Source organism: Trichosurus vulpecula, chromosome 3, assembly GCF_011100635.1.
Source record: "Trichosurus vulpecula isolate mTriVul1 chromosome 3, mTriVul1.pri, whole genome shotgun sequence".
NCBI lineage: Eukaryota > Metazoa > Chordata > Mammalia > Diprotodontia > Phalangeridae > Trichosurus > Trichosurus vulpecula.
The window spans coordinates 435,307,962-435,333,521 of record NC_050575.1 but is presented as its reverse complement, the minus strand read 5'-3'; the positions used below and the strand labels follow the sequence as shown (position 1 = coordinate 435,333,521).

Below are 25,560 nucleotides of genomic sequence, written 5' to 3'. Positions count from 1 at the left end.
AGGTGAGACCTATTAATGGGCAAGGAATATCTTATACCCCATTAACACTACAGTGACTTGAGGTGAGAACATTTCAGTACAGAGAAATATAGAAACAAATTCAATGGGCACTAAAACTTGATGTATGTCACGATTCTCCATGATTATTGTGACCGTACATTGATCCAATATTTCTGGGGCACCCATTGTGCACCCAGGCCAGACCTAACTATTGTGAAGGATACAAGAGGAGGAGAAAACCTGGTCTGACTTTGTCCTTGAGGAACCATAAGGAAAGAAACGATTCACAATTTAAAAAAAATAGTTAAAATAACTCCATGGTAAACTGTCATACTACCTATGAAAATTCAAATTATTAACCCAGGGCAATTCCTCAGCACACAAAGTGTATACTCTGGTCTCAGAATGGAAAAGTCCTGTGACCTCTGTCTGACAAAGGCTAACCCCATATAATGTCTAGGGAAGAGCTCCAAAGGTTCTGTTAAAACCTTCACTCTAAATAGCCTTGCCAGATTCATTCTCTCTCTTCTAGGCCAATTGGCGTCTTCTGATAAAGAACTCAGGCAACATGGAGCATGTACTGGCTCAGGAGGCTTTTCCTAAGGACTTATAAAAAATGAGGGATCACAAGTATAGAAACATAGGGGAAACCATCAAGGAATATCCAGAGACAGCAGACCCTCCACAGGCACACTGCTCTGCTGTAAATAGGACTCCCCAGGCTCACTCCTCCTTTTAGAGAATCATAGACTTTCAGATTTAAGAGGAGCTTTGATTACCACCTAGTCCAAGCCAAACATGAAGAAGAATCCCAAATATAACACCAACAAGTGGTCATCACTCCTCATTCCTGGCTACTCAGAAGTTAGTGGGTGTGTGTGAATGATGGGACATAGTGTGGACAGACTTAAGGTAGTGAAGTCAATGAGGAGGCTACTGCAGTGAACTAAGTGAGAGGTGATAAAGGACTGTTTAAGAGTTGTGGGTGTATGGAGGGGAGAAGAGGATTCATATGAGATGTAGAGAAGGTAGAAATGGCCAGTATTGATAACAGATTGGAGATGCGCAGTCAATGGCAGGGAGGAGGCTGCCAGCTTGGGGGACTTGGAAGATGGAAGTGCCTTCAGCAGTAATAATGAGGGTGGGAATAGAGAAGGTTTTGAGGAGAAACATAATTAGTTCTGCCTTGGACTTTGGAATGGTATGTGACTTTTTGACTGCATGCCCATGAGCCATCTGTAAAGACCCAACAGATTTTATACTGTATATGTTCATTCAATCAACAAGGATTTAATAAGCACATACTATGTGACAAGTTATGTGCTATATGCTGATGATGCATAGACTCAGAGTTAGGGATGAGCCAGGGTGGCACACCCCACAGTCACAGTAGGGGAGGCCAGACACCCAGATGGTGAGTCTACAAGCACTGGGAGGCACCAGCTAAGATTCAGTGCCCTAATCCTGGAAAAGAACCCAGTGGAGTGCAGGCCACATGGAGAGGAGATATAACTAATCAGCGTTGAAAGGCAGTGTGGAGCAGCAACAAGAATGTCACAAAAGATAGGGTGACCTCTCTGTCAATTCTTCCTTAAACTTAAACTCCCTTAAACTTTGCTAGTGGTGTCACACTGGGAAAGTTATTTAATCTCTCTCAGCCTCAGTTTCCTTATCTGAAAATGAAGATAATAATACCTACCTCACAGGATTGTTATCAGAATCAAATAAAATAATCATATATATGAAGTGTTTGCCAACCTTAATGGGTAATATTCACTGTTCATCTATACTTGTATGTACATATTTATGTATATATACATATATTCATATAACAGCATAATTTCAGACTAGTAGATTAAAATCTGCTCCATAAATCAGGGATGACCTGAGGGCATGTCAGGAAACGGAGAATAGGATCTCTTCCCTATTTCTCCCCTCCAGAATAGTCTCCATGGCGACCCTTTCAGACCTAAAAGTTTCCAGGTTCAACAAACTTTTAGGAAAGACAGCTTGGTGGTTGGAATTGAACCAGCCCATCTCTGGGCCTCCCAAACAATACTGATGGTGACTGTGCTCTGAGGTTCCTTGCACTCACCACATTCTGTCTCACTTCCTCTCTCATATCTGCTAGGCAGGGAAAGTTTTGGCCTGGTAACAGATCTCTTAGGTGATGATGAGAGGAGGGCGAGGCCTCAGCAGAGTCAAACCCAGCCTGAGTGGGGAGGAAGCCATGATATATATAGGAGACCTCGTTGCCATTTACACAGTGCCTGGGACACAGGACGTAAGACCTAAAGCATCCCCCTTGGTGCTGTGGTTGACAAGGAAGCGAGGCAGCCACGTTCTGAAAATCATGGAGTGTCAGAGGAGGTGGAGATGGTTCTCTTCAGCCTGGATTCTCATTCTGGGGGTATTTGCTTTGAAAGAGATCCAGGCAGGTAAGTCTAGAGGGAAAGAGGTCAGGAAGAGAGGGGAGAGACCATGGAGATTTGGGTCTTATGGGGAAACTCAGTAACTCTACTCAAGGGGTCTCAGGAAAGCCAGACAGTCAGTCAACAAGTATTTATTGAGCAATTTGTATACTCCAGCTAACATTCTGATCACTAGGGATACCTGCCTTCAAGGAGTTCACGCTCTAATGGGGCAGACAACATATAAACAAAAAGATGCCTACAAGATACATATGCAGAGTAGGCAAAAGGTTACTTTGGAGAGGAAAGCTCTGGCCATTGTGGGTACCAGCAAAGGCTTCCAGCAAATGTAGCATTTTATCTGAAACTTGAAGGAATCCAGGGAAGCATGGAGGTTGAGGTAAGAATGGGAAACATTCCAGGCACAGGGAACAGTCAAGACAAAGGCAAGAGGAGGCAGTGTAACATGTCATGTACGGGGAACAGCAAGCCAGCTGCTGGAGATGAGTTGAGCGAGTGGAGGGGAGTAAAGTGCAAGATGCTCAACTAGAATGGCTGGAAGTATTCATGCTCTGAAAGATTTTAAAGGCCAAGCTAAGAACTTTATTCTGGAGGTAAGAGAAGGACATTGGAGTTTATTGACTAGGAGAGTGATACAGTGAGAGTTATGCTTTAGAAAAATCATGTTGGCAGCTGAGGGGAAGATGGATGGAAGAGGGAAGAGGCTTGAGGCAGAGAGACGAGTGAGGAGGCTATTATAGGTGAGAGGTAAGAGGGCCCAAATTAGGATCAGGCCTGGGTGAAGGAAGAAGAAAGGATCTGAAAGGGCATATAGCCCAACCTTATCCTTTTACAAATTTGGAAACTGAGGCCCGGAGAAGTTATGTCACTTTACCAAAGTCACACAATTAGAATTAGAAATGAGATTCAAACATAGTTCTTCTGATTCCAAAGTCAATGCTTTTCCACCATTTCACATGAATTCCCTACTATGTGCTAGTTATTATACTAAGCACCCCCTTTCCCAAAGGACTTGCATGTGACTGGATGTACATAATCATTGCATGTTTAAGTAAATACAATTTAATTTCTGATTGGGGCAGGACACTAGCAGCTGTAGGAATTAGGGGGAACCTTGTAGGAGGTGCACCTGGAGCTGTAGTTTAAAGAAAGTTGGAGAATCTCAAAGCTGGAGGTGATGAGGGATTGTATTCCAGGCTGGGCAGACAGTTGATATTGGGTGTGAAGAATGACAAGTGGACAAGTTTGGCAGAAATGTTGAATGCATGAAGGAGAGGACAAGGAGATAAAGCTCCAAAGGTAAGCTGGACCAGGCTATGAGTAGTGTTCAATGCCATTAACTGGAAAAGACTGTATTATATTCCAGAGACAATAAGGGGTCACTGAAGCTGTTTAAAGAAAGGGAGTGATGAGCTTTAGCAATAGAAAATGGGAAGACTGGAGAGGATAGATTGGAGAGGTGAGAGAACTGAAGAAGGGAAACCAATTAGGAGGACATTGCAAAAGTCCAGGTGAGAGGGGATGAGAGTTAGAAGTAGGGTGGGGGATGTGTAAATGGAGAGAAAGAAATGGATTTGAAAGAAGTTGTGGAAGTGAAATCGGCAGGACTTGGCCATTGGTCAGATATTGGGGAAAGAAGGGGAGAGATGACTGAAGAATGAATCTGAGATTACAAACTTGGGTGATGAGGATTAGTGGTGTTCTTGGCAGAAATAGAAAGTTAGGAAGAGGAATAGGTTTGGGGGAAAGATAATGAGTTCTGGTTTTGACATGTTGAGGATATCTAAGTGGAGATGTTTGAAAAAAAATTTTTTTTTTAAATAAGCATTTACTAAGCACCTACTATGTGCCAGGCAGTGTGGTAAGTGCTTTACAAATTTTTCATTTGACCATCACAAGAACCCTGAGAGGTAGGTGTCATTATTATGCTAATTTTATGGACAAGGAAACAGAAACAGCTTAAGTGACTTCCCCAGGGTCACACAGTATAAGTGGCTGAATCTGGATTTGAACTCAGCTCTTCTTGGATACAAGCTCAGCACTCAATCCACTGCCCCACCTAGCTGGTGATGCTGAGAGAGAAACAGAGAGACAGAGACAGAGACAGAGAAAAAGAGACACTATGTGTCGGATATTTAGATTTTGGAGTCATTTGTATAGTTACCTTTACTGATGGCATGGGGAGTGGCACAGTGGAGGAAGGGCAAAGGAATGGATGAGATGAAACACTGCTCCTCTGGTAACCCCAAACCTGAAATACCATGTTCTCTCCCCATCTTTCCTATAATTCAGTACACCACAGACATGTGGGTCAGTTCACTGCAGTGGGCACGATCCATTCTCTCTTGGAGATAAATGGAATTAGCTTCATGGATGATGTTGAATTGGGATCCTATAATTATGCACAACGGAAAATTAATATCAAGATACCCTGGATCTCTGAAGCACTTGGAGTTGATTACATTACCCAGAGGCGTCATTTATTGGTGGATCATGAGCAACATTTCCGCTGGGTCATCCAATACCTAGCAAAGAATGGCACTGACCACAACAGTAGTAAGTCAGATTCTCCATCCCTCTTTTCATAATACCTTGTCTATTTCTCTTCTAAGTTAAATAGATCCATCCCTAGTAGATCATACCACTGAAATGAATGTCCATGGTCCCACGCCATTGTTATTTTCTAACCTGAAGAAAGGGCTTTAAAGAATCCATCCCTGAGCCTTAGGCTTCATCCATTTGTTTCTACATCCTGGGTCACCATATATTTCTATATATAATCCTTCTAAAACCCTTCTTTGTTCAGGCCCAGAACTTTCACTACTTTCCCAACTTTCTTAATCAAAAAACCTGAATTCGGAGGATGGAGGCTCTATGCCCTTGTTTAGACCCTCTGGTTAGTGATGGGCTGCAGTTGATCCTAGTTACTAATCTCCCTCTCTTCACTAGTCCCAGAGGAGCCCACCCCAATGTCCTTCCACAGGAAACCACACAGGTCAACTCCTTGCAGACTGCGAAATAGACAATGACATAAAGATAAAGAGCCACATCCATTTAATTTGGGATGGAGAGGAATATTACAGAATAGATGAAGAAGATGGGCAGTGGGAGAATTTAAAGCCTGAAGTCAAGAAATACCAGCATATTCTGGAGAGTCCCTTCTGGACCGACTTAAGGAAACGCTACATGAATGAATATTGTGTTGGCCTGATGAGGAAAATCGTTGGGTACAAAAACTTAAAGGATAACGGTGAGTATTCGCTTCTTCCCATCTCCTCCCAGGTGGTCCAGGTCAGCTCCATCATCCTGTGAAGTAACTGGAGCCCTAGAAAAATAGGGAGGATCCCTGGCTTCTGAACATAACTCCAACTTACAATGGGAAAATGAGAAAAAGTGGAAGTAAGGTTGAGGGTTTCTTTCCTTTTTTCTTCTTTCTTCTTCTTTATTTTATATTTTCTTTCTTTTTATCATTTTCCATTTTTCTTTTTTTCCTACTTGTCTTCCTTTCCTTTCTTCTCTTTTTGTCCTCTTTCCTTTCTTTTTCCCTTTCTACCTTTTCTTGTTTCTTTCTTTCTCCTCTCTTTTTCTTCCTTCCTTCTTCCCTTTCCTCCTATCTTTCTTTCTCTTTCCTTACTTCTTTTTTCTTTCCTTCTTCTTTTCATTTCTTTTGCTTAAGTTAACCTCCTCCTCCTGCCCCATCAAGGCATGAGAGTGACCCTAAGGAGCTCAAGGGCTATGACAGCTGAATACATGCTCTTCTGTGTCCTACCAAAGAGGAAAAATTTTATGTATAGGCCCAAGAATGATGGATTTTCTATCTGCTGTTTAGTGACCATCTAGCCAGATTTAGAACATCATCATCAGGAATTTGGTCAACAGGTAATCTTTAATTTTTATTTTGTTAGGGTTCGGGGCGGCAGTGAAAGAAACACATGAAGGGTAGTGTAACAAGCATAGTGGGTGTGCAGTCATCATTAGTATAAGGACCTCCACTGATAAAGTCATGGATCCTATGAAAGATTGACCTGTTGAAGAAGATTCTGTTCAGAATCCATCATAACAGACCAAACTATTGGAAGATGGTTTAGAAAGATGCTGCTGATGTAGTCATCAACACCATCCAATGCTGATTATGTAACCAGTGTTTACCCAGCACTCTTTTAGGCATCCAAGGTGATACAAAGAGGTATAAGCTATCGTGTCACTCTCAAGGACCTGATGGATACATTGGTCCAACAGGATAAGGGATTCTGCATTAAGGAGCCTGGGAATATGAATGAAGGTAGAGACAAGGGAAGCACCAAACATTCATTGAGATAGTGACATGAGGCCTTCTTTCTTGGTCTCTGCTCTCAGTACCCCCTGAGGTGACTGTGTCCCGCCATGTCAACCCAGAAGGCAGCACCATTCTCTCCTGCACAACCACAGGCTTCTACCCTCATTCCATCCTACTGCGTTGGGAGAAGAATGGGAAGCTCGGTGTATGGGGAAAGGAGACTTCCAGTGGCATCCTGCCCAATACGGATAACACCTTCTACCTTCAAGTTACCTTAGAGCTCCCACCAGAGGACCCAGGGATGGGTTATACCTGTGTGGTGGAACACAGTGAGCTGAAGATCCCTGCTGTTTATCCAGGTCAGTGCTTTAGCCAGGCACTCTCATTGCATCCTCAGGATTCCAGGGGACAGAGGCTACTTCCATTTCCTTCCCCCATCTTCCACTGAATGTACACATGCTTACATTCTGCCGTTTCTCCCTATAGTCCCTGAAAAGCCCACAATGGAGAAGCCTTGGGCCCTGGCTCTGGGCATTGTATTGACTGTCATCTTACTGCTGAGCTGCGCTGGAGCCTTCATAGCATGGAAGAAGAGGAAATCAGGTATGGATGTGATGAGAGAGAGGTGACAGAAAGTTATTGGGTGGGGAGATCCCAAGGAGACAAGAGATATTGCTATTATAGCAACCTCAATAACTGGTTGTAGGAAAATCTTCTGAAAAAAGAATCCCAGAATCTTAGGGTCAAAGTGGGACACAGAGGATATGCAGTCTAAACCATACCTGGTCAAAAACGCTTCAATAACATCCTGGGCGAGTCAACCTCTCCAAGCCTCTGTTTGCTGATCTGTAAAAGGGGGATAATAATAGCACTTACCTCACAGTAGTATGATGCATATAAAGTGTCAGTCAAACCTTAAAGTGCTGTATAAACATCAGTAATTATTATTAATTTTAGTTATTATTATTATTAATAATAATAATCAATTAATTATTAATACATTTTCGAGACTACTTTGGACTTTTTTCTGTCACACCAAGGCCAAGTCACATTGTTGACTTCTTTTAAGCTTTCAGTCTGCTAAAATCCCTACAGGATTTCCACAGGACCCATTGTGTTTATATGTATTTATGTATGTACGCATGTATGTATGCATGTATACATATGTCTTATACTTACTGCCATTTTTATCTCAACTATGGGAGTTAACAGTTATTTATATTCCAATCTGATGCAATCCAATCTAATAAGCACTTGTCAAGGGCCAATTAGTATACTGCTAGACTCTTCTAACACAAAGACAAAAGAAAGAATAATCCTTGCTCTGATGGAGCTTTCCTTCTATTGGAGTGATACAACATGCAAAACTCCTATGAAATTTCATCTTATTATATTCTGCCTGTTGTTCTGCCCTTTAAAGATCTTTGCAGATCTGATTGGGTCACTGTTTTTTTATAGCCATCCAATAGCATTAGCTATCCTTCCTGGCTCTGATTCATCTCCATATTTGATGAACATGCTATCTATGGCTTCATCCAAGTCATCACAAACCATGGAGGCTCTAAGTGATCAAATTGCCCTTGCTGGATACTCACAAATCAGTCACTCATCCTTTCAACTCATGACTACAAATATGTATTAATTACTTGTTTTTAGCAATTATCAGTAAGGCAAGAATTTCTCATCTGCTGTGATTTTAATGGAAAGATCTCCAATAGTTATCCTGATGAAGTCCCCCATCAGTAGCATATCATGGCAGTGTGCCAAGTTTATATTCATGTCCTAGTGAATAGAGACCCTGTCTTGAAGTTAAGAAGCATCACCTGTGACACATACTAGCTATGTGACCCTGAACAAGTCATTCTCAGAGCCCCAGGCAGCATTCTAAGACTTAATTTTAAAGGGTTCAAATCTTCACTGATGGAGGGAATTGCTCACTGGGATTTTCCTACATGGATGCCAGCATGGGTTTGGACCCAAACAAAAAAAAGCAGAGGGGGAGAGACTGTACACCTTAGTATATGTTTAATAGAAACTGTATACCTTAGTACTGTTTAATAGAATTGTATTGATAATCGAAGTCCAGCTCAGTGGCTTATAGTATGAAAAGTTCATTACCTTCCCTTAAAAAGATATTGTGTCGTTTGTCCATTTCTAGTACTGCAGTCTTTCTCTCACTCACCATAATTTTCCACAGATGGCTTGGCAATAATTAAGTTTTGTTTTGGGTTTTGATTTGTTTGAAACCTGAGATGTTCTTAATCCAATCTGGTGACTTAGGTTATTAGGGATACTCAGAAACTCTCTAATTACTGTCTTACGTGGGCTTCTTCTCTTTGTTAACCATTTCTGTGCCTTATCTCCATGTTCTAATAATATTTTTCTTGGTAGACACAACATAAACATTTTCATATCATTTAAAGCTATAATTATGTTTTTAATGGCCATTTGTTCCAGCCCAATAGAAATACACAATGCAAATTTAAGTAATGTGACATTTCACTGGATTTCTTATTCACACTTATTAGGTCCTAGCTGTAGTTCTGCGTTCTCTTACCATAATTCTGTTCACGCTGAGAAGTGGTCCTCTTCCTTCTTTGAGCTTTCTCTTGTGTCAAATGGAGTTTCGAAAAAGAGAAAATTATGACTGTTCTGGGCATTCAGCTTCAGCTTCAGCTTAGTGATACTAAAATCATTCTTGTTTGACACTTGCCTTTTATACTCATTTTAGTTACCATATTCTTCCCTCTTTTGTCAATGTCTTTGGAAAAGCTAAACGTGGAGATAAGTACCTTCTGCAACCATGTTTATCCTTTAAACAGCCTCTCTCCTTTCTTCTTCATCGTAACTGTGTTTGTCTTAGAGTGCATCTAATCTCCCTTGATCAAATTTTCGGAGTAGAATTGTGGGCCATGGGATGCTACCTCTCATTACTCTCAAATATTTGACATTCACTGTCTCAAAATCTATGATGCAAACAGAAATGGTCTCACTTTCATTTCTTTATCTATCATGATTGCTAGTAAGGTTTTGTCACTGCCTCCCAAGATCCTCATTAATTTTATTTCAACAATCTATTTCTTCTTACTTATTGGTCAGAATCAGGGATATAGAAGAGGTTCCCTTGACCTTTGAAAGAAGTTGTCTGTGGAGGAGTGGTAAGAGGTATCAGTGGAGAAATAGCTGACATCAAAGAGATCCCAGCTCCTTCAAAGTATTGAAGCATATCATCACTATTCAACATGTGATTGCTCTTTTGATTAAAATGCCAGAATCATTCTTACTTAGAGAGTACCACAGTCTTATGGCACTCTACTCTTCGGTTATGATAATGATAATGCAATCAGTGACGAAGATGTTGGTGACATAAAAGTTTTTGTAAGAAAATGAATTCCATTAAGATAAAAATATGACCAGTCTTTGCCCGAGAGAACAGATGATTAAAAATATTTCCCTCCTTTCTGTAGCAAGGTAGGGGACTATGGGTATACTGAATATTAAGTACATTGAAATATCAAGAAAGAAAAAGTTATCAGTAAGACAAGAATTTCTCTTCTGCTATGATTTTAACAGAAAGATTCCCCACAGTTATCCTGAGAAAGTTCCCCATCAGTAGCATATCATGACACTGTGCCAAGTTTACACTCTATTTCTCAAACACATTATCAAATTCCTGTTTCTATCTATATGATATGTAGCATACTCCCATCATGATACTCTTTGTACCTCTTCTACCATTAGTCACCACCCAGATACTCCGAAGATTGCTCCCAATTGTGAATTTCACCACAAGACTGCATCTTCTAGATCTGCAGTGCTATGCTATCACCTCTTTTAACATTTATCTTTTTAAATAAGATTTAGCTTCTATCGCAGGTATGAACCACATCCCCCTAAGTCTCAGTGATATCATGATATTTATAAGATTTATAGAAGTTTTAGAAATATTACAGTACATCCTCATTTTATATATTGAGTAAATTAAGGGTTATAAAGAGTGATTTGCCAGGGTAAAAAGGCAATAAATAATAGATTTAGCATTAGGACAATTTTTTATTCAGAACCCAAAGTTCTTTACACTAAAATGCTGATACAGTCTAGTTTACCTCCCTGTAAATATATGGTTTTCCTGACAAGAAAAATTCCAGAACTCTTATCTCCATTGTCTCTAATTTTCCCATGAGCATGATGGATAGCAAGACTGGGCATGCAAACATAAAAGGAGATTCACCTAGAGACCTTCTCCCACAGGTTTACCATGTCAGTTAGAAGTATCTTCTTCTCTCATACTGCTGCAGGTGGAGAAATTATATTTACCAGTACACTAACATCTCTAATTGTTTATAACTGATGTTTAACAAACTTGGATGTAGTCATAAAAGACTGATGATTCTATCATTTCTTCTGTTCTTGGATATTGCCTCCTATAAGACACTGGGAATTTTACCTACTAGATCATATCTGCTACTCTGCAATTTCTTTTTTTGATATTTTTTTAGTTATTTCATATATGTAGTTTTCAGCATTGATTTTCACAAGAGTTTGAATTACAAATTTTCTCCCCATTTCTACCCTCCCCCCCACTCCAAGATGGTGTATATTCTGGTTGCCCTGTTCCCCAGTCAGCCCTCCCTTCTGTCACCCCACTCCCCTCCCATCCCCTTTTCCCTTCCTTTCTTGTAGGGTAAGATAAATTTCTACGCCCCATTGCCTGTGTATCTTATTTTCTAGTTGCCTGCAAAAACTTTTTTTTTTGTTTTTGAAGATCTGTTTTTTAAACTTTGAGTTCCAAATTCTCTCCCCTCTTCCCTTCCCATCCACCCTCCCTAGGAAGTCAAGCAATTCAACATAGGCCACATGTGTATCATTACGTATAACCCTTCCACAATACTCATGTTGTGAAAGACTAACTATATTTTGCTCCTTCCTAACCTATCCCCCTTTATTGAGTTTTCTCCCTTGACCCTGTCCCCTTTTCAAAGTGTTTGTTTTTGATTACCTCCACCCCCATCTGCCCTCCCTTCTATCATCCCCCCCTTTTTTATCTTCTTCCTTTTTCTTTCCTGTGGGGTAAGATACCCAACTGAGTGTGTATAGTATTCCCTCCTCAGGTCAAATCCAATGGGAGCAAGATTTACTCATTTCTCCTCACCTGCCTTCTCTTCTCTTCCTACAGAACTGCTTTTTCTTGCCACTTTTATGCAAGATAATTTACCCCATTCTATCTCTCCCTATCTCCCTCTCTCAATATATTCCTCTCTCATCCCTTACTTTGATTATATTCCTTTTAGATATCTTCCTGTCATCTTCAACTCATCCTGTGCCTGCTCTCTCTCTCTCTCTCTCTCTCTCTCTCTCTCTCTCTCTATATATATATATATATATATATATATATATATATATATATATATATATTATATATATACACACACATACATATATACACATACATATATATACACATACATATATCTACACATACATATATACATATATACACATTCACTTATACATATATATATACATAAACATATATATATATGCATATTCCCTTCAGCTACCCTAATACTGAGGTCTCATGAATCATACACATCAACTTTCCATGTAGGAATGTAAACAAAACAGTTCAACTTTAGTAAGTCCCTTGCAATTTCTTTTTCTCCTTCTTTTTCCTGATTACCTTTTCATGCTTCTCTTGATTCTTGTGTTTGCAAGTCAAATTTTCTATTCAGCTCTGGTCTTCTCACTGAGAAACCTTGAAAGTCCTCTATTTTATTGAAAATCCATATTTTGCCTTGGAGCATGATACTCAGTTTGGCTGGGTAGGTGATTCTTGGTTTTAATCCTAGCTCCATTGACCTCCAGAATATTGTATTCCAAGCTCTTCGATCTCTTAATATAGAAGCTGCCAGATCTTGAGTTATTCTGATTATGTTTCCACAATATTCAAATTCTTTCTTTCTGGATACTTGTAATATTTTCTCCTTGATCTGGGAGCTCTGGAGTTTGGTGACAATATTCCTAGGAGATTTCTTTTTAGGATCCATTTGAGGAGATGACTGATGGATTCTTTCAATTTCTATTTTGCCCCGTGGCTCTAGAATATCAGGGCAGTTCTCCTTGATAATTTCTTGAAAGATGATAGCTAGGCTCTTTTTTTGATCATGGCTTTCAGGTAGTCCAATAATTTTTAAATTATCTCTCCTGGATCTATTTTCCAGGTCAGTGGTTTTTCCTATGAGATATTTCACATTGTCTTCCACTTTTTCATTTCTGTGGTTCTGTTTTACAATATCCTGATTTCTCATAAAGTCACTAGCTTCCACTTGCTCCAGTCTAATTTTTAAGGTAGCATTTTCTTCAGTGGTCTTTTGGACCTCCTTTTCCATTTGGGTAATTCTGCCTTTCAAGGCATTCTTCTCCTCATTGGTTTTTTGGAGCTCTTTTGCCATTTGAGTTAGTCTATTTTTAAGGTGTTGTTTTCTTCAGTGTATTTTTCAGTATTTTTTGGGTCTCCTTTAGTAAGTCATTGACTTGTTTTTCATGGTTTTCTCTCATCCTTCTCGTTTCTCTTCCCAATTTTTCCTCTACTTCTCTAACTTGCTTTTCCAAATCCTTTTTGAGCTCTTCCATGGCCTGAGACCAGTTCATGTTTTTCTTGGAGGCTTTTGTTGTAGGCTCTTTGACTTTGTTAACTTCTTCTGTCTGTATGTTTTGGTCTTCTTTGTCACCAAAGAAAGAATCCAAAGTCTGAGACTGAATCTGGGTGCGTTTTCGCTGCCTGGCAAATTCCCAGCCAACTAACTTGACCCTTGAGTTTTTCAGTGGTGTATGACTGCTTGTAGAGTTTATAGAACTATGTTCCAAGCTTGGGGGGATGTGCCAGCTCTGCCACACCAGCACTCGTCCTTCCCCAAGAACCCCCAACCCGAACTGGGCTTAGATCTTCAGCAGGCTGTGCACTCCTGCTCTGATCCGCCACTTAATTCCTCCCACCAGGTGGGCCTGGGGCTGGAAGCAACTGCAGCTGTACTTCTGTAGCTGCCCCACCTCCGCTGCCCCGGGGGCAGTAGCTGAACCATGAACTCCTTCTATTCCCGCAGCTTTTCCCACTAACTTTCTCTGTTGTCTTTGTTGTTTGTGGGTTGAGAAGTCTGGTAACTGCTGCAGCTCACAGATTCAGGGCGCTAGGGCACGCTGCACCAGGCTCCTGGTCTGGTTGGTCTGCGTCGCTCATGCAGGGCGCCGCTCTGCTCTGCTCCCAGCTCCGTGCGGGATAGACCTCACCCAGAGACCATCCAGGCTGTCCTGGGCTGGAACCCTGCTTCCCTCTGCTGTTTTGTGGGTTCTGCAGTTCTAGAATTGGTTCAGAGCCATTTTTTATAGGTTTTTGGAGGGACTCGGCGGGGAGCTCATGCTAGTCCCTGCTTTCCAGCCGCCATCTTGGCTGCCTACTCTGCAATTTCTGAAAGACTAGGGAAATGATGTCGGCATTTTTCTCCTTTCACTTTAATTTCCACTTAAAAGCCCTTTGATCTGATCCCCCAACCTCCAGGCAACTGCATTTCATCAGACCTCATTAGATGTAATCCATTCTTAGCCAACAGCCAATTATTTCCATATCTAGAGATGTGGCCCAGAAACACAAATCTTGTTCTGCTCTGTTTCTCTTCTCAAACAGTAGTGATGAAAATTATTGTGTCACTAAGGACAGTCCGAGATGTTTATCCTAGAGGAGAGAAGGCTTAAGTACGACTTGGTATTGTTTATGTACATGGCACACAGAAGAGAATCTGATTTGTTCTTGTCTCCAGAAGATAGAAAGGAGTAGAAGCAATGGGTAAAAGTTACAGAGATGCACATTTAGGTTCCTCATAAAGAAACCTTCCTAAATTAGAGCTGTTCAAAAGAGGAGCACATTAGTTCTGCCTCCCTCGAGGTCTCCAAGAAGTTGCATGACTGCTTGGTAGGAATTTTGTTAAGAGAAATCCAGTTCAGGTAAGGGCTGAACTAGATGGTCCCTATGGTCCCTTCCAGTTCTAAGATTCCATGAGCACATACACTCATGGAATCTTCAATTTCTGGATGAGTATATCTTGTTCTTAATCAACTATTCTATCTAGAGCTCAAACCTCTAGCTGTGGTGTGACTGACATGATGCACTAACTAAGCCTTGTCAAACTTATATGTCACCACAAAGTTCTACATAAAGTGAGCTATTACTATTTCTCCATGGAAGTCCTGTCCTCATGTCACACTGGGATCTGGAGATGACCTGGAGATTCTTAGATGTTATTAAAGAAGGATATAAGCTGTGCCAGGTTCAACCCAGCTGGAAGGGCCTCAAGTGTGGCCCCCATGGCATTCTATGCTTCTGTTCTTTGAGTTCTATTTTAGATAAAAGTGACCTGGTGATGATTTCCCTTGACCTCAGCAATTCATGAAAAGTCTATCTACTAAGGCAGGGAGAGATTGTCTTCTGCATCATTGTAGAAAGTACCCTTTTGACTTGAGGGATCATTATTGTTATTTTTATTGACTTTTTCAATTAAGATTATATAAAATAATTTTGGGAACAATTAGGAAAAATATATTATTCTTTTATAATTAACAATATGGAATATTAGACAAGTGACTAAAATAGGTACATTTTATAGTTGAATGAAGATATTAGGGTGTCAGTTCATCCCCTGGAGGTTCACTGAGGGAATACTTAGCATGACTCCAATAGCAAATAACATGACAGGAATGACAGACACCTCATCCTGTTCTATATAATTTCCATCTCCTTCTCTAGGTCTCTATATTTTCATAGCTTCTCATTCAATATAGCTTAAAAGCTATGATGTGGCTTAATATGTATTATTTAAACTTTTATGAATCAATGTTCTTTCCAGGCAATTATGGCCAATCATTTGATCTGTCGTCATGCTATGATCATTCTATTACCATTTATTGGTTGAGTTCTCAAGGATGTTTTGAGGTCTGTATTTTCAGTATATGGATTTATCATTTGTCTGTCCATGAAGAAGAGAGAGCTTCTGATGGTCCTGTTGTTGGTGTTGTGGTTGTCTTGTTATTCTCATCTTTTCTAGTGGGGCTCAGGGATAAATGGTCTTGGGACAAGTCACTACCCTACTGTCTTCCATTATTGTTATTATTGCCCTTGTCACTGTTATTATAGTTATTATTACGAGAAATTTGGGGGCAAATGACACGTTTAGGAAATTGTTTATGAGGGCATTTATTGGGTAATGCCCACAGTGATAGGAAAAGCATATAAGTCAAATAGGTTTCTAAACCAGAGGAGCCCAGGCCAGCTTTAGGATCTCAGGTTCTGAGGCCAGGAGTAGCCCTGCTTGGAGACAGAAAGTCAAATGAAATGACTTCGCAAGTGCTTCAGCAGAGTGTGCATCCTCAGAAAATGTCTATACTGGTTGGAAGACTGTATGGACTACAATGGGAATACAGAGAGTGGTGAAGAGTATGGAGTAGGATGGGAAAGGAGAAAATCAATGAAAATCAATGAAAATCAACTCCTTTAGGAAGCAAAAAGTACATAAGATATTATGTCAGTGTAAGAAATTTCAGAACTATAGCTTTTTCTTCCACTTCTCCTATTAGCATGGTGGATGGCATAGGGCTATGAGGGAAGAGCAACCTAGAGGCCTTTGTTTACAGGTTCATCAAGTCAGCTGGAAAGATCTTTTCCTTCCCTTGCATCTCCTACTACTCCACCACACTAGAGAAATGGAATATACCAAGGACAAGACTCCAGGCAAGTCAATCACTGTCTTCTTTAGGGTTCCCTGAACATTAGTCTTAATGCTGCCCTTGGCAGATCTCTCTCTACCAGAAAGATTTTTGTCCTTTCACACAGGAGCCAAGGCAGAATTCTTTGAAAAGTAGCAGGTTACGGATATCTAATTTTGAAATAATATTATGCATTTCATTTTAAATAGCAACCACGAATATGTATTTTAAACATTTATATTTAATAACAAATTCATATGTATAATATGCCAACAACATTGTATTAGTTTATTCCTCATTCACTTCAATTCAATAAGCATTTTAAAGGTCCCTATTTAGCACAATCGACAGAGCATTAGGCTCTGAACAATTGAGTTCAAATCCAGTCTCTGACACTTTTGCCTCATTTTCTTTCGTTGTGAAGTGGAGGTAATAATGGCACCTGCCTCCCAGGTTGTTGTGAGGATAAAATAAGAATCTTATTTGTAAAGTGCTTTGAAAACTTTAAAGTATTTTATCAGTGCTAGCTAACATTTTCATTGTTGTTATTTATTACATTCCTACTATGTACTAGGTATCTAGAAAATAAATACAAAAAAGGAAATTCCATACCCACAAGAATCTTACTTTCCATTGGGTGGGGAACAAAATATATATGCAAGATTAAATGAAAAATTCATACAAAGTATCTTTCCATCTTTTTTATTTAGGTTTGCATTTTTTCCTTTTGTGCTGTTGTCTTCCTCCTCCAGTGTCTTCAGCTGATGCCTCATCATAGTATTGGTGATCTAGGATTCTCCAAGCTCTGCCAATAGAGCACAAGCCCTGGCAGGTCTTACCAAGCTCAATAAACTCCATTTATGGGATAAGAAGTCTGTTGTCCCAACATCAGCCTTCTTGAAATCATAAAAATTCACTACCATGTCGTCCACCGGAACAAGTAAATTTTTAGCCATAACAATGGTGAAAATTACCTATTAATTCATAGAGCAGTTGTGGTTTGTGTCAGTGAAGTACCCACCCACCAAAGCAAGTCACAAAACCTTCAATTATTGAAGAATAGTTTTAATCAATGCTGTCTGCTATGGTTTCTTTGGGTCCTTGTTTGTAAACTGTTCACCCATCTTCGAGTGTTACAATGGTGATTAGGCACTGCACTCAAATGCTCACATATGTTCCTTATATATTTTATGTGTTAAGCATTTATCTTTTATATTTAATGCACATTTTTCCAATCTGACCTTGATAATTATTGGTTGTTTCAAAAATGTTTGTAATTATATGCAATAAACTCACCATCTTTCAATCTGCTCTAATGTCTAATAATTAAAAAAGAATCAGTTTTGTATAATTAAGATAAATATACTATCTCTTTTCTTCTAAGCTGTTAAAGATTAATTCTCATATTTTTAATTCAATGATCCAGATGGAATTTTTTTGGAGTTTATGTGGCAAAGATCAAAATTTATGTTTCACCTTGTTTTCACCCAACAACAATAATAAACTCAGAAATCTTTTCCCTAGTTTTCACTTGCCTACATTTTTATTAAACATTAATATTTTCTGTTTGTTTAGTTCCATTTCTAGGATTCCACATTAGTAAAGACAACATTTACTGACATATATAGAGGGATAGAGACCGAACTCATGATTTCATTAATATCAGTAACTCCCTCTACTAATGTATGTCAGCACTTGCTTGGCAATTTGGTCTTGGAGAGTTGACTTGGGTCAATGAAAAGTTAATTGATTTGTCCAAGTATGCTAAACAATATTTGCTGGACTTAAACCGAGGCCTTCTTAGCTCTGATTCAACCTCTCTAAGTATTATGCCACAATGTTCCTGCACATGTATGTAGCTTTATTATTACTTAGAGGAACACCAGGGTTCTTGAAGGCTAAGCAACGGCATGCAAGTCCTTCCAAATTGTACAGCTTCCAGTTTGGGCCAGTGATAGACCATGTTTGGTGTCAGCCGAGCTATGTCCACACAGGTTCATCACAAAGCTGGGTGAAGGGGATGAGTTTTGGGGACAAGCAAACTCCGAAAGGCTATCTGAGAGGGCATTGTGGGATTATACTCTGTGCCAGTGTAAAGACAATCAGTATCTATTAGGTGATATTCCTTGAAGCGCTAAAGGAAGACCTGTTTTACACGAAGTGTGTAAGTCTCCGTAGCCATTAAAGAAATGTTGGTGCAAAGTACACTAATGCACTGCTGCCGTGAATTGGTCCAACTATTCTGGGAAGCAATTTGGAATTATGCAGATAAACTGACTAGTCTCTCTAGTCTTTGAAACAGAGATTCTCACTGCTAGGCATATACACCCCAAAGAGGTCAAACACAATCAATGTACTCCCTAAGAAAAAATCTCCAGCACCAGATGGATTTACAAGTGAATTCTAACAAATATTTAAAAAACAATTAATTCCAATACTACATAAATTATGTGGAAAATAGGTGAAGAAAGAGTCCTACCAAGTCATTTTATGACACAAATACGGTGCTGATACCTAAACCAGGAAGAGCCAAAACACAGAAGCTCATAGATAAATTTCCCTAATGAATACTGATGAAAAAATTTTAAACAAAATCTTTAATTTAATTGCTTAATTTTATTTAATGCAAAGAGATTACAGCAATTTATCACTAGGATAATGCACTATGACCAGGTGGGATTTGCAGCAGGAATGCAAGTTCTGGAAAACTATCAGAAGAATTGGCCATATCAATAACATAACTAACAGAAATCAAAAGATGCAGAAAAAGCTTTTGAGAAGATACAGCACCCATTCCTATTGAAAACAAAGAGAGCATAGAAATAAATGGAGTTTTCCTTAAAAATATAAGTAGTACATATCTAAAACCACCAGCAAGCATTATATGTAATGGAGATAAGCTAGAAGCATTCCCAACAACATCAGGAGAGAGACAAGGATGCCCATTATAAGTGATATTATTGAATATCGTACTAGAAATGTTAGCTGTAGCAATAACAGAAGAAAGAGAAATTGAAGGAATTGTAACAAGCAATGAGAAAACAAAACTATCGCTCTTTGCAGATGATATGGTAGTATACTTAGAGCATCCTAGAGAATCAGCTTAAAAATTATTTGAAACAATTAACAACATTAGCAAAGTTGGAGGATACAAAATAAAACCACATAAATTTGATCAGAATTTCTGTGCATTACCAACAAAGCCCAGCAGCAAGAGATAGAAAGAGAAATTCCATTTAAAATAACTGTAAACAATATAAAATATTTGGGAGTCTACCTGCAAAGACAAACCAAGGGACTATATGAAAACAATTACAAAACACTTTTCACACAAATTAAGTCGGATCTAAACAATTTGAAAGATATTAATTTCTCATGGATAGGCTGATCTAATATAATAATAATGACAATTCTACCTAAATTAATTTATTTATTTTTCCCATGCCAATCAAACTACCAAAAATTATTTTCTAGAACTAGAAAAAATAATAACAAAGTTCATCTGGAAGAACAAAAGGTCCAGAATATCAAGGGAATTAGTGAAAAATGCAAAAGAACATGGCCTAACTTCACCAGACCTAAAACTACATTATAAAGCAGCAATTATCAAAACTTCTTGGTACTGGCTAAGAAATAGAGTGGTGGATCAGTGGAATAGATTAGGTACACAAGACACAGTAGTCAATAACCATAGTAATCTACTGTTTGATAAACCCAAAGATTTAGAACCCAAAGTTCTGGGATAAGAACTCGCTATTTGACCAAAACTGCTTGGAAAACTGGAAAGAAATACCATTAGAAGATGTCTCTTCCCCTTCTTTGCAGAGGTAGGGGATCATAGATGTGAATAACAGTTGATAATGTCAGACTTTTTCAGCATATTGGCAGTTTTGCTAAACTATGTTTCACTTCTACCCACTTCCTCATTGGGTAGGAGAATGAGCCCCCTGTCAGCAGACAGACTGGTCATGATTAAAGAGTAGGACCATTCCTTAGGGGAAAGACCACTGAACTGAGAGCCAGGAGACAGAGATTTCCCCATGACATGGCTGTGGCCAGGGTCAAACTTTTTAAATTTTCTGACACTATTTCTTCATCTGTAAAGTGGAGATAATAAGCATGTAGTACCTGCCTCACTAGCTTAGCATGACAATCAAAGACAATCACCCCACATTATCATAGATGAAAAGTATTTGGCAAACTTTGAAGTGCTTCCTAAGTTGGGATGGAGACTGGACCTGTTATTCTTTGTATAGGGAACTCCAGGACACACACTCCACCAGTGGAAATCAGCACCCCCTCAGCAAGTTATAAGCATAGATAATATCCGTGAGTGTCAGGTGTGACTTGCCTGGGTCATACAGTCAATGTGTGGCAGAGACAGGACTGGAGCCTTGTCCACCTTCTCTCTCTATTCATAATACTATAGTTGCTCTATTTAATGAATGCCATGTATTAATCCCAAATAGGATGGGTAGGGGAAAAAAATCAGAAGATCTTTCCTTCAGATCCTGAAGCTATAGAATGTGACCCTCTGAGTCATTCAGGAAGGGCAGCTGGCATGTTGGGGAGAAGACTGAATTGTCGAGTAGGGTATAAGCCATTAATCAATCATAAAATTAAAAACCTACTACCTGTTTGGCATGACACTGGGGACTGTGAAAACAGAGACAAAAGTGAAATAGTTCCTGCCCTCAAGGAGCTTGGGAGGAGGGAGGAGATCAAGAAAGGTCTAACGTAGAAGGTAGTACTTGAACGAAACATTATAAAAAACTGATAACTCTAAGAGGTGGGCCAACAAATCTTGTACTTTGGGATGGGTGCCTGAAACACAGCTGTACAGAAACTCAATATCACCTAAAGCGTAAAGAGGAAAGTGGAGGTGGTAACTGGTAAGGTTAACTCCATGGATTTTAATGGACTAACTCTTCCTTCTTCTTCTATTTAATGTTTTTAGTTTTCAACACTGATTTTCACAAGAGTTTGTATTACAAATTTTCTCTCCATTTCTACCCCCCCCCCACTCCAAGATGTCATATATTCTGGTTGCCCCGTTTCCCAGCCAGCCCTCCCTTCTGTCACCCCACTCCCCTCCCATCCCCTTTTCCCTTCCTTTCTTGTAGGGAAAGATAAATTTCTACGCCCTATTGCCTGTGTATCTTATTTCCCAGTTGCATGCAAAACCTTTTTTTAACATCTTCTTTTAAAATTTTGTGTTCCAAATTCTCTCCCCCTTTCCCTCCCCACCCACCCTCCCTAAGAAGGCAAGCAATTCAATATAGGCCACATGTGTATCATTACACAAAACCCTTCCACAATACTCATGTTGTGAAGGACTAACTATATTTTCCTCCTTCCTATCCTAGCCCCCTTTATCCAATTTTCTCCCTTTATCCTGTCCCTTTTCAAAAGTGTTTGCTTTTGATTACCTCCTCCCCCTATCTGCCCTCCTTTCTATCACCCCCCCCCTTTTTATCTCCTTCCTCCTTCTTTCCTGTGGGGTAAGATACCCAATTGAGTGTGTATGTCATTTCCTCCTCAGGTCAAATCCAATGAGAGCAAGATTCACTCATTCCCCCTCACCTGCCCCCTCTTCCCTCCCAACAGAACTGCTATTTCTTGCCACTTTTATGAGAGATAATTTACCACATTCTATCTCTCCCTTTCTCCCTCTCTCAATATATTCCTCTCTTATCCCTTAATTTGATTTTTTTAGATATCATCCCATCATATTCAACTCATCCTGTGCCCTCTGTATATATACATATATATAAAATATATGTATACATATATACATATATATACCATATATATATGTATGTATGTATGTATGTATGTATATTCCCTTCAGCTACTCTAATACTGAGGTCTTATGAATTATACACATTATTTTTCCATGTAGGAACGTAAACAAAACAGTTCAACTTTAGTAAGTCTCTTGTGATTTCTCTTTCTTGTTTACCTTTTCATGCTTCTCTTGATTCTTGTGTTTGAAAGTCAAATTTTCTCTTCAGCTCTGGTCTTTTCACTGAGAAAGCTTGAAAATCCTCTATTTTATTGAAAGTCAATATTTTGCCTTGGAGCATGATACTCAGTTTTGCTGGGTAGGTGATTCTTGGTTTTAATGCTAACTCCATTGACCTCCAGAATATCATATTCCAAGTCCTGCGATCCCTTAATGTAGAAGCTGCTAGATTTTGTGTTATTCTGTTTGTGTTTCCACAATACTCGAATTGTTTTTTTCTGGCTGCTTGCAGTATTTTCTCCTTGATCTGGGAGCTCTGGAATTTGGCAACAATATGCCTAGGTGTTTTCTTTTTGGGATCTATTTGAGGAGGCGATCGGTGGAGCCTTTCAATTTCTATTTGACCCTCTGGCTCTAGAATATCAGGGCAGTTTTCCTTGATAATTTCTTGAAAGATGATATCTAGGCTCTTTTTTTTGATCATGGCTTTCAGGTAGTTCAATAATTTTTAAATTATCTCTCCTGGATCTATTTTCCAGGTGAGTGGTTTTCCAATGAGTTCACATTGTCTTACATTTTGTCATTCCTTTGGTTCTCTTTTATTAAATCTTGATTTCTTATAAAGTCACTAGCTTCCACTTGCTCCAATCTAATTTTTAAGGTAGTATTTTCTTCAGTGGTCTTTTGGACCTCCTTTTCCACTTCGCTAACTCTGCCTTTCAGGGTATTCTTCTCCTCATTGGCTTTTTGAAGCTCTTTTGCCATTTGAGTTAGTCTATTTTCTAAGGTGTTATTTTCTTCAGTATTTTTGGATCCCCTTTAGCCAGTCATTGACTTATTTTTCATGGTTTTCTTGCATCACTCTCATTTCTCTTCCCAATTTTTCCTCTACTTCTCTAACTTCCTTTTCCAAATCCTTTTTGAGCTCTTCATGGCCTGAGACGAGTTTGTGTTTTTCTTAGAGGCTTTTGATGTAGGCTCTTTGACTTTATTGACTGTATATTGGCTATATGTTTTGATCTTCTTTGTCACCAAAGAAAGATTCCAAAGTCTGAGTCTGAATCTGAGTCCTTTTTCACTGGCTGTTCATATTCCCAGCCAACTACTTGACCCTTGAGCTTTTCGTTGGAGTATGACTGCTTGTAGAGAGTACTTTGTTCCAAGCTTGAGGGGATGCACTGTTGTTTTCAGAGCTATTTCTCACAGCAAGCTCTGCCACACCAGTGCTCCTCCTCCCCTAAGAACCACCAACCCGGACCTGACTCAGATCTTAAGCAGGCTCTGCACTCCAGCTCTGATCTGCCACTTAGTTCCTCCTTCCAGGTGGGCCTGGGGCAGGAAGCAACTGTAGCTGTAGTTCTGTAGCTGTACCACCTCTGCTGCCCCAGGGATGGTGGCCAAACTGCAAACTCCTTTCACTCTATCCCCCGCAGATTTTCCCACTAACCTTCTCTGTTGTGTTTGGTATTTGTGTGTTGAGAAGTCTGGTAACTGCCACAGCTCACTGACTCAGGGTGCTAGGGCCTGTTCCGCCTGGCTCCCAGTCTGGTTGGTCCGGGTGCAGCCCATGCTGGTCTATGCTCAGCTCTGCTCCCAGCTCCATTACACCACAACCATCCAGGCTATCCTGGGCTGGAACCTTGCTTCCCTCTGCTATTTCATAGGTTCTGCAGTTTTAGAATTTGTTCAGAGTCATTTTTATAGGTTTTTGGAGGGAGCTCACAGCAAGTCCCTGCTTTCCAGCCACCATCTTGGCTCCCAACTCTTCCTTCTTCTTCAAGTTCCTTAATCTCTCACTGAACTTTACTTTGCGGTCAACTTCTCTCCCAGACACCTCCTTGACATAGGACTTTGTTCACTGATGATGGTGACAGTGGTTACTGATTGACTCTCAAACATTGTGATCAGCTCTGGTGTCATCTCTCCACTGTTGAAGGTGACCAGAATTCTAGGAACTACAAAGGCAAAGAAGTTGGAAGTGAAAATGACCTCAAATATCAAGAAAATGGTTTCTGATATCAAAGGCCTTGAGGAAAAAAATTGAAAAAACCAAGTCCTTTCTTTGGTTATCATAAGGACTTTTTTATGTGTCCTAGCAAGAGAAGGCTATAGAACTAGAAGGAAACTTTAGTCTGATCTACTTCCTCCCCCTCTCATCAACCATCTCTTCCTCTCTCCCTACTTTGCATGAAGCATCCATCACTTTTCCCAAAGTCATATTGGGCTTGTGACTTGAGGTGAGAAAATTTCAGTCCAAGGAAGTATAGAAACAAACTCAAAGGGGACTAAAACTTGACGTATATTACTAATTCTCCTTGAGCATTGCGATCATACATTAATCCAGTATTTCTTGGGCACCCATGGTGTACCCAAGTCCAAGCTAACTACAGTGAGGGATACAAGAGAAGGAGAAGACCTGGTCAGCCTTTGCCCTTGAGGACCTATAGAGGGAGAACAATTCACAAATTTTATTTTAAAAAGTTTAAAATAACTCCATATTAAATTGTGATATTATCTACAAAAGTTCAAAGAATGAACCCAGGATAACTTCTCTGGCACACAAAATGATCTCAGACTGGAAAAGTCATGTGACCTCTGTCTGACAAAGATAATATATAGTGAAGAACTCCAAAAGTTCTATTAAAACCTTCACTCTAATAAGCCTTGCCAGTTAGTCATTCTCTTGTAGGTCAGTTGGTGTCCTCTGATGAAGAACTCAGGCAGTTTGCAGCATGTGCTAGCTCAGGAGTCTTTTCCAATGGATTTACATAAATTAAAGTATCACAAGTATAGGCCCATAGGGGATACCATCCAGTAATATCCTGGCATACCAGACCCACCATAGCTTAACTGCTTTGCTGTAAATAGGACGCTCCAAGCTCTCTGCTCCTAGTTCAAATCAAACTCGAAGAAAATTTCCCAATATAACACACTGACAAGTTGTCATCACCCTTCACTCCCAGCTGCTCATACTTGACTGGTTGCAAATACAGGGTGTGTATTTTTATAAGGAGGGTAGTCACAAACTTAGAAAATTGTTTCATTTCTGGTTAAGATGAAGGTGTGAAAAGTGGCAAAAGAACTTAGCTCACCCACACCTTTTCCAGCAAAAACCTAAATAAAAGTACTTCACA

At 39.6% G+C, this 25,560-nt stretch overlaps 1 protein-coding gene across 1 annotated transcript; it reads left to right on the top strand.

Moving 5' to 3' along the window:
- Positions 1 to 2,338: 2,338 nt before the first annotated feature.
- On the top strand, positions 2,339 to 16,475 carry LOC118844803 (zinc-alpha-2-glycoprotein-like). Its single transcript, XM_036752793.1, has 6 exons — positions 2,339 to 2,438; positions 4,725 to 4,985; positions 5,416 to 5,682; positions 6,789 to 7,067; positions 7,195 to 7,311; positions 16,390 to 16,475. Exons 1-6 carry the CDS (start codon positions 2,354 to 2,356, stop codon positions 16,452 to 16,454), a joined length of 1,074 nt encoding a protein of 357 aa, XP_036608688.1. The 5' UTR covers positions 2,339 to 2,353; the 3' UTR covers positions 16,455 to 16,475.
- The last annotated feature ends 9,085 nt before the right edge of the window (positions 16,476 to 25,560 follow it).

What these genes read in the sequence shown, in the direction of transcription:
- LOC118844803 (XM_036752793.1), top strand. Translation starts at nt 2,354, where the DNA reads ATGGAGTGTCAGAGGAGGTGGAGATGGTTCTCTTCAGCCTGGATTCTC. An exon ending in TTTGAAAGAGATCCAGGCAG is followed by an intron (nt 2,439 to 4,724) that starts GTAAGTCTAGAG and finishes CCTATAATTCAG; the next exon opens with TACACCACAGACATGTGGGT. An exon ending in GATCCCTGCTGTTTATCCAG is followed by an intron (nt 7,068 to 7,194) that starts GTCAGTGCTTTA and finishes TTCTCCCTATAG; the next exon opens with TCCCTGAAAAGCCCACAATG.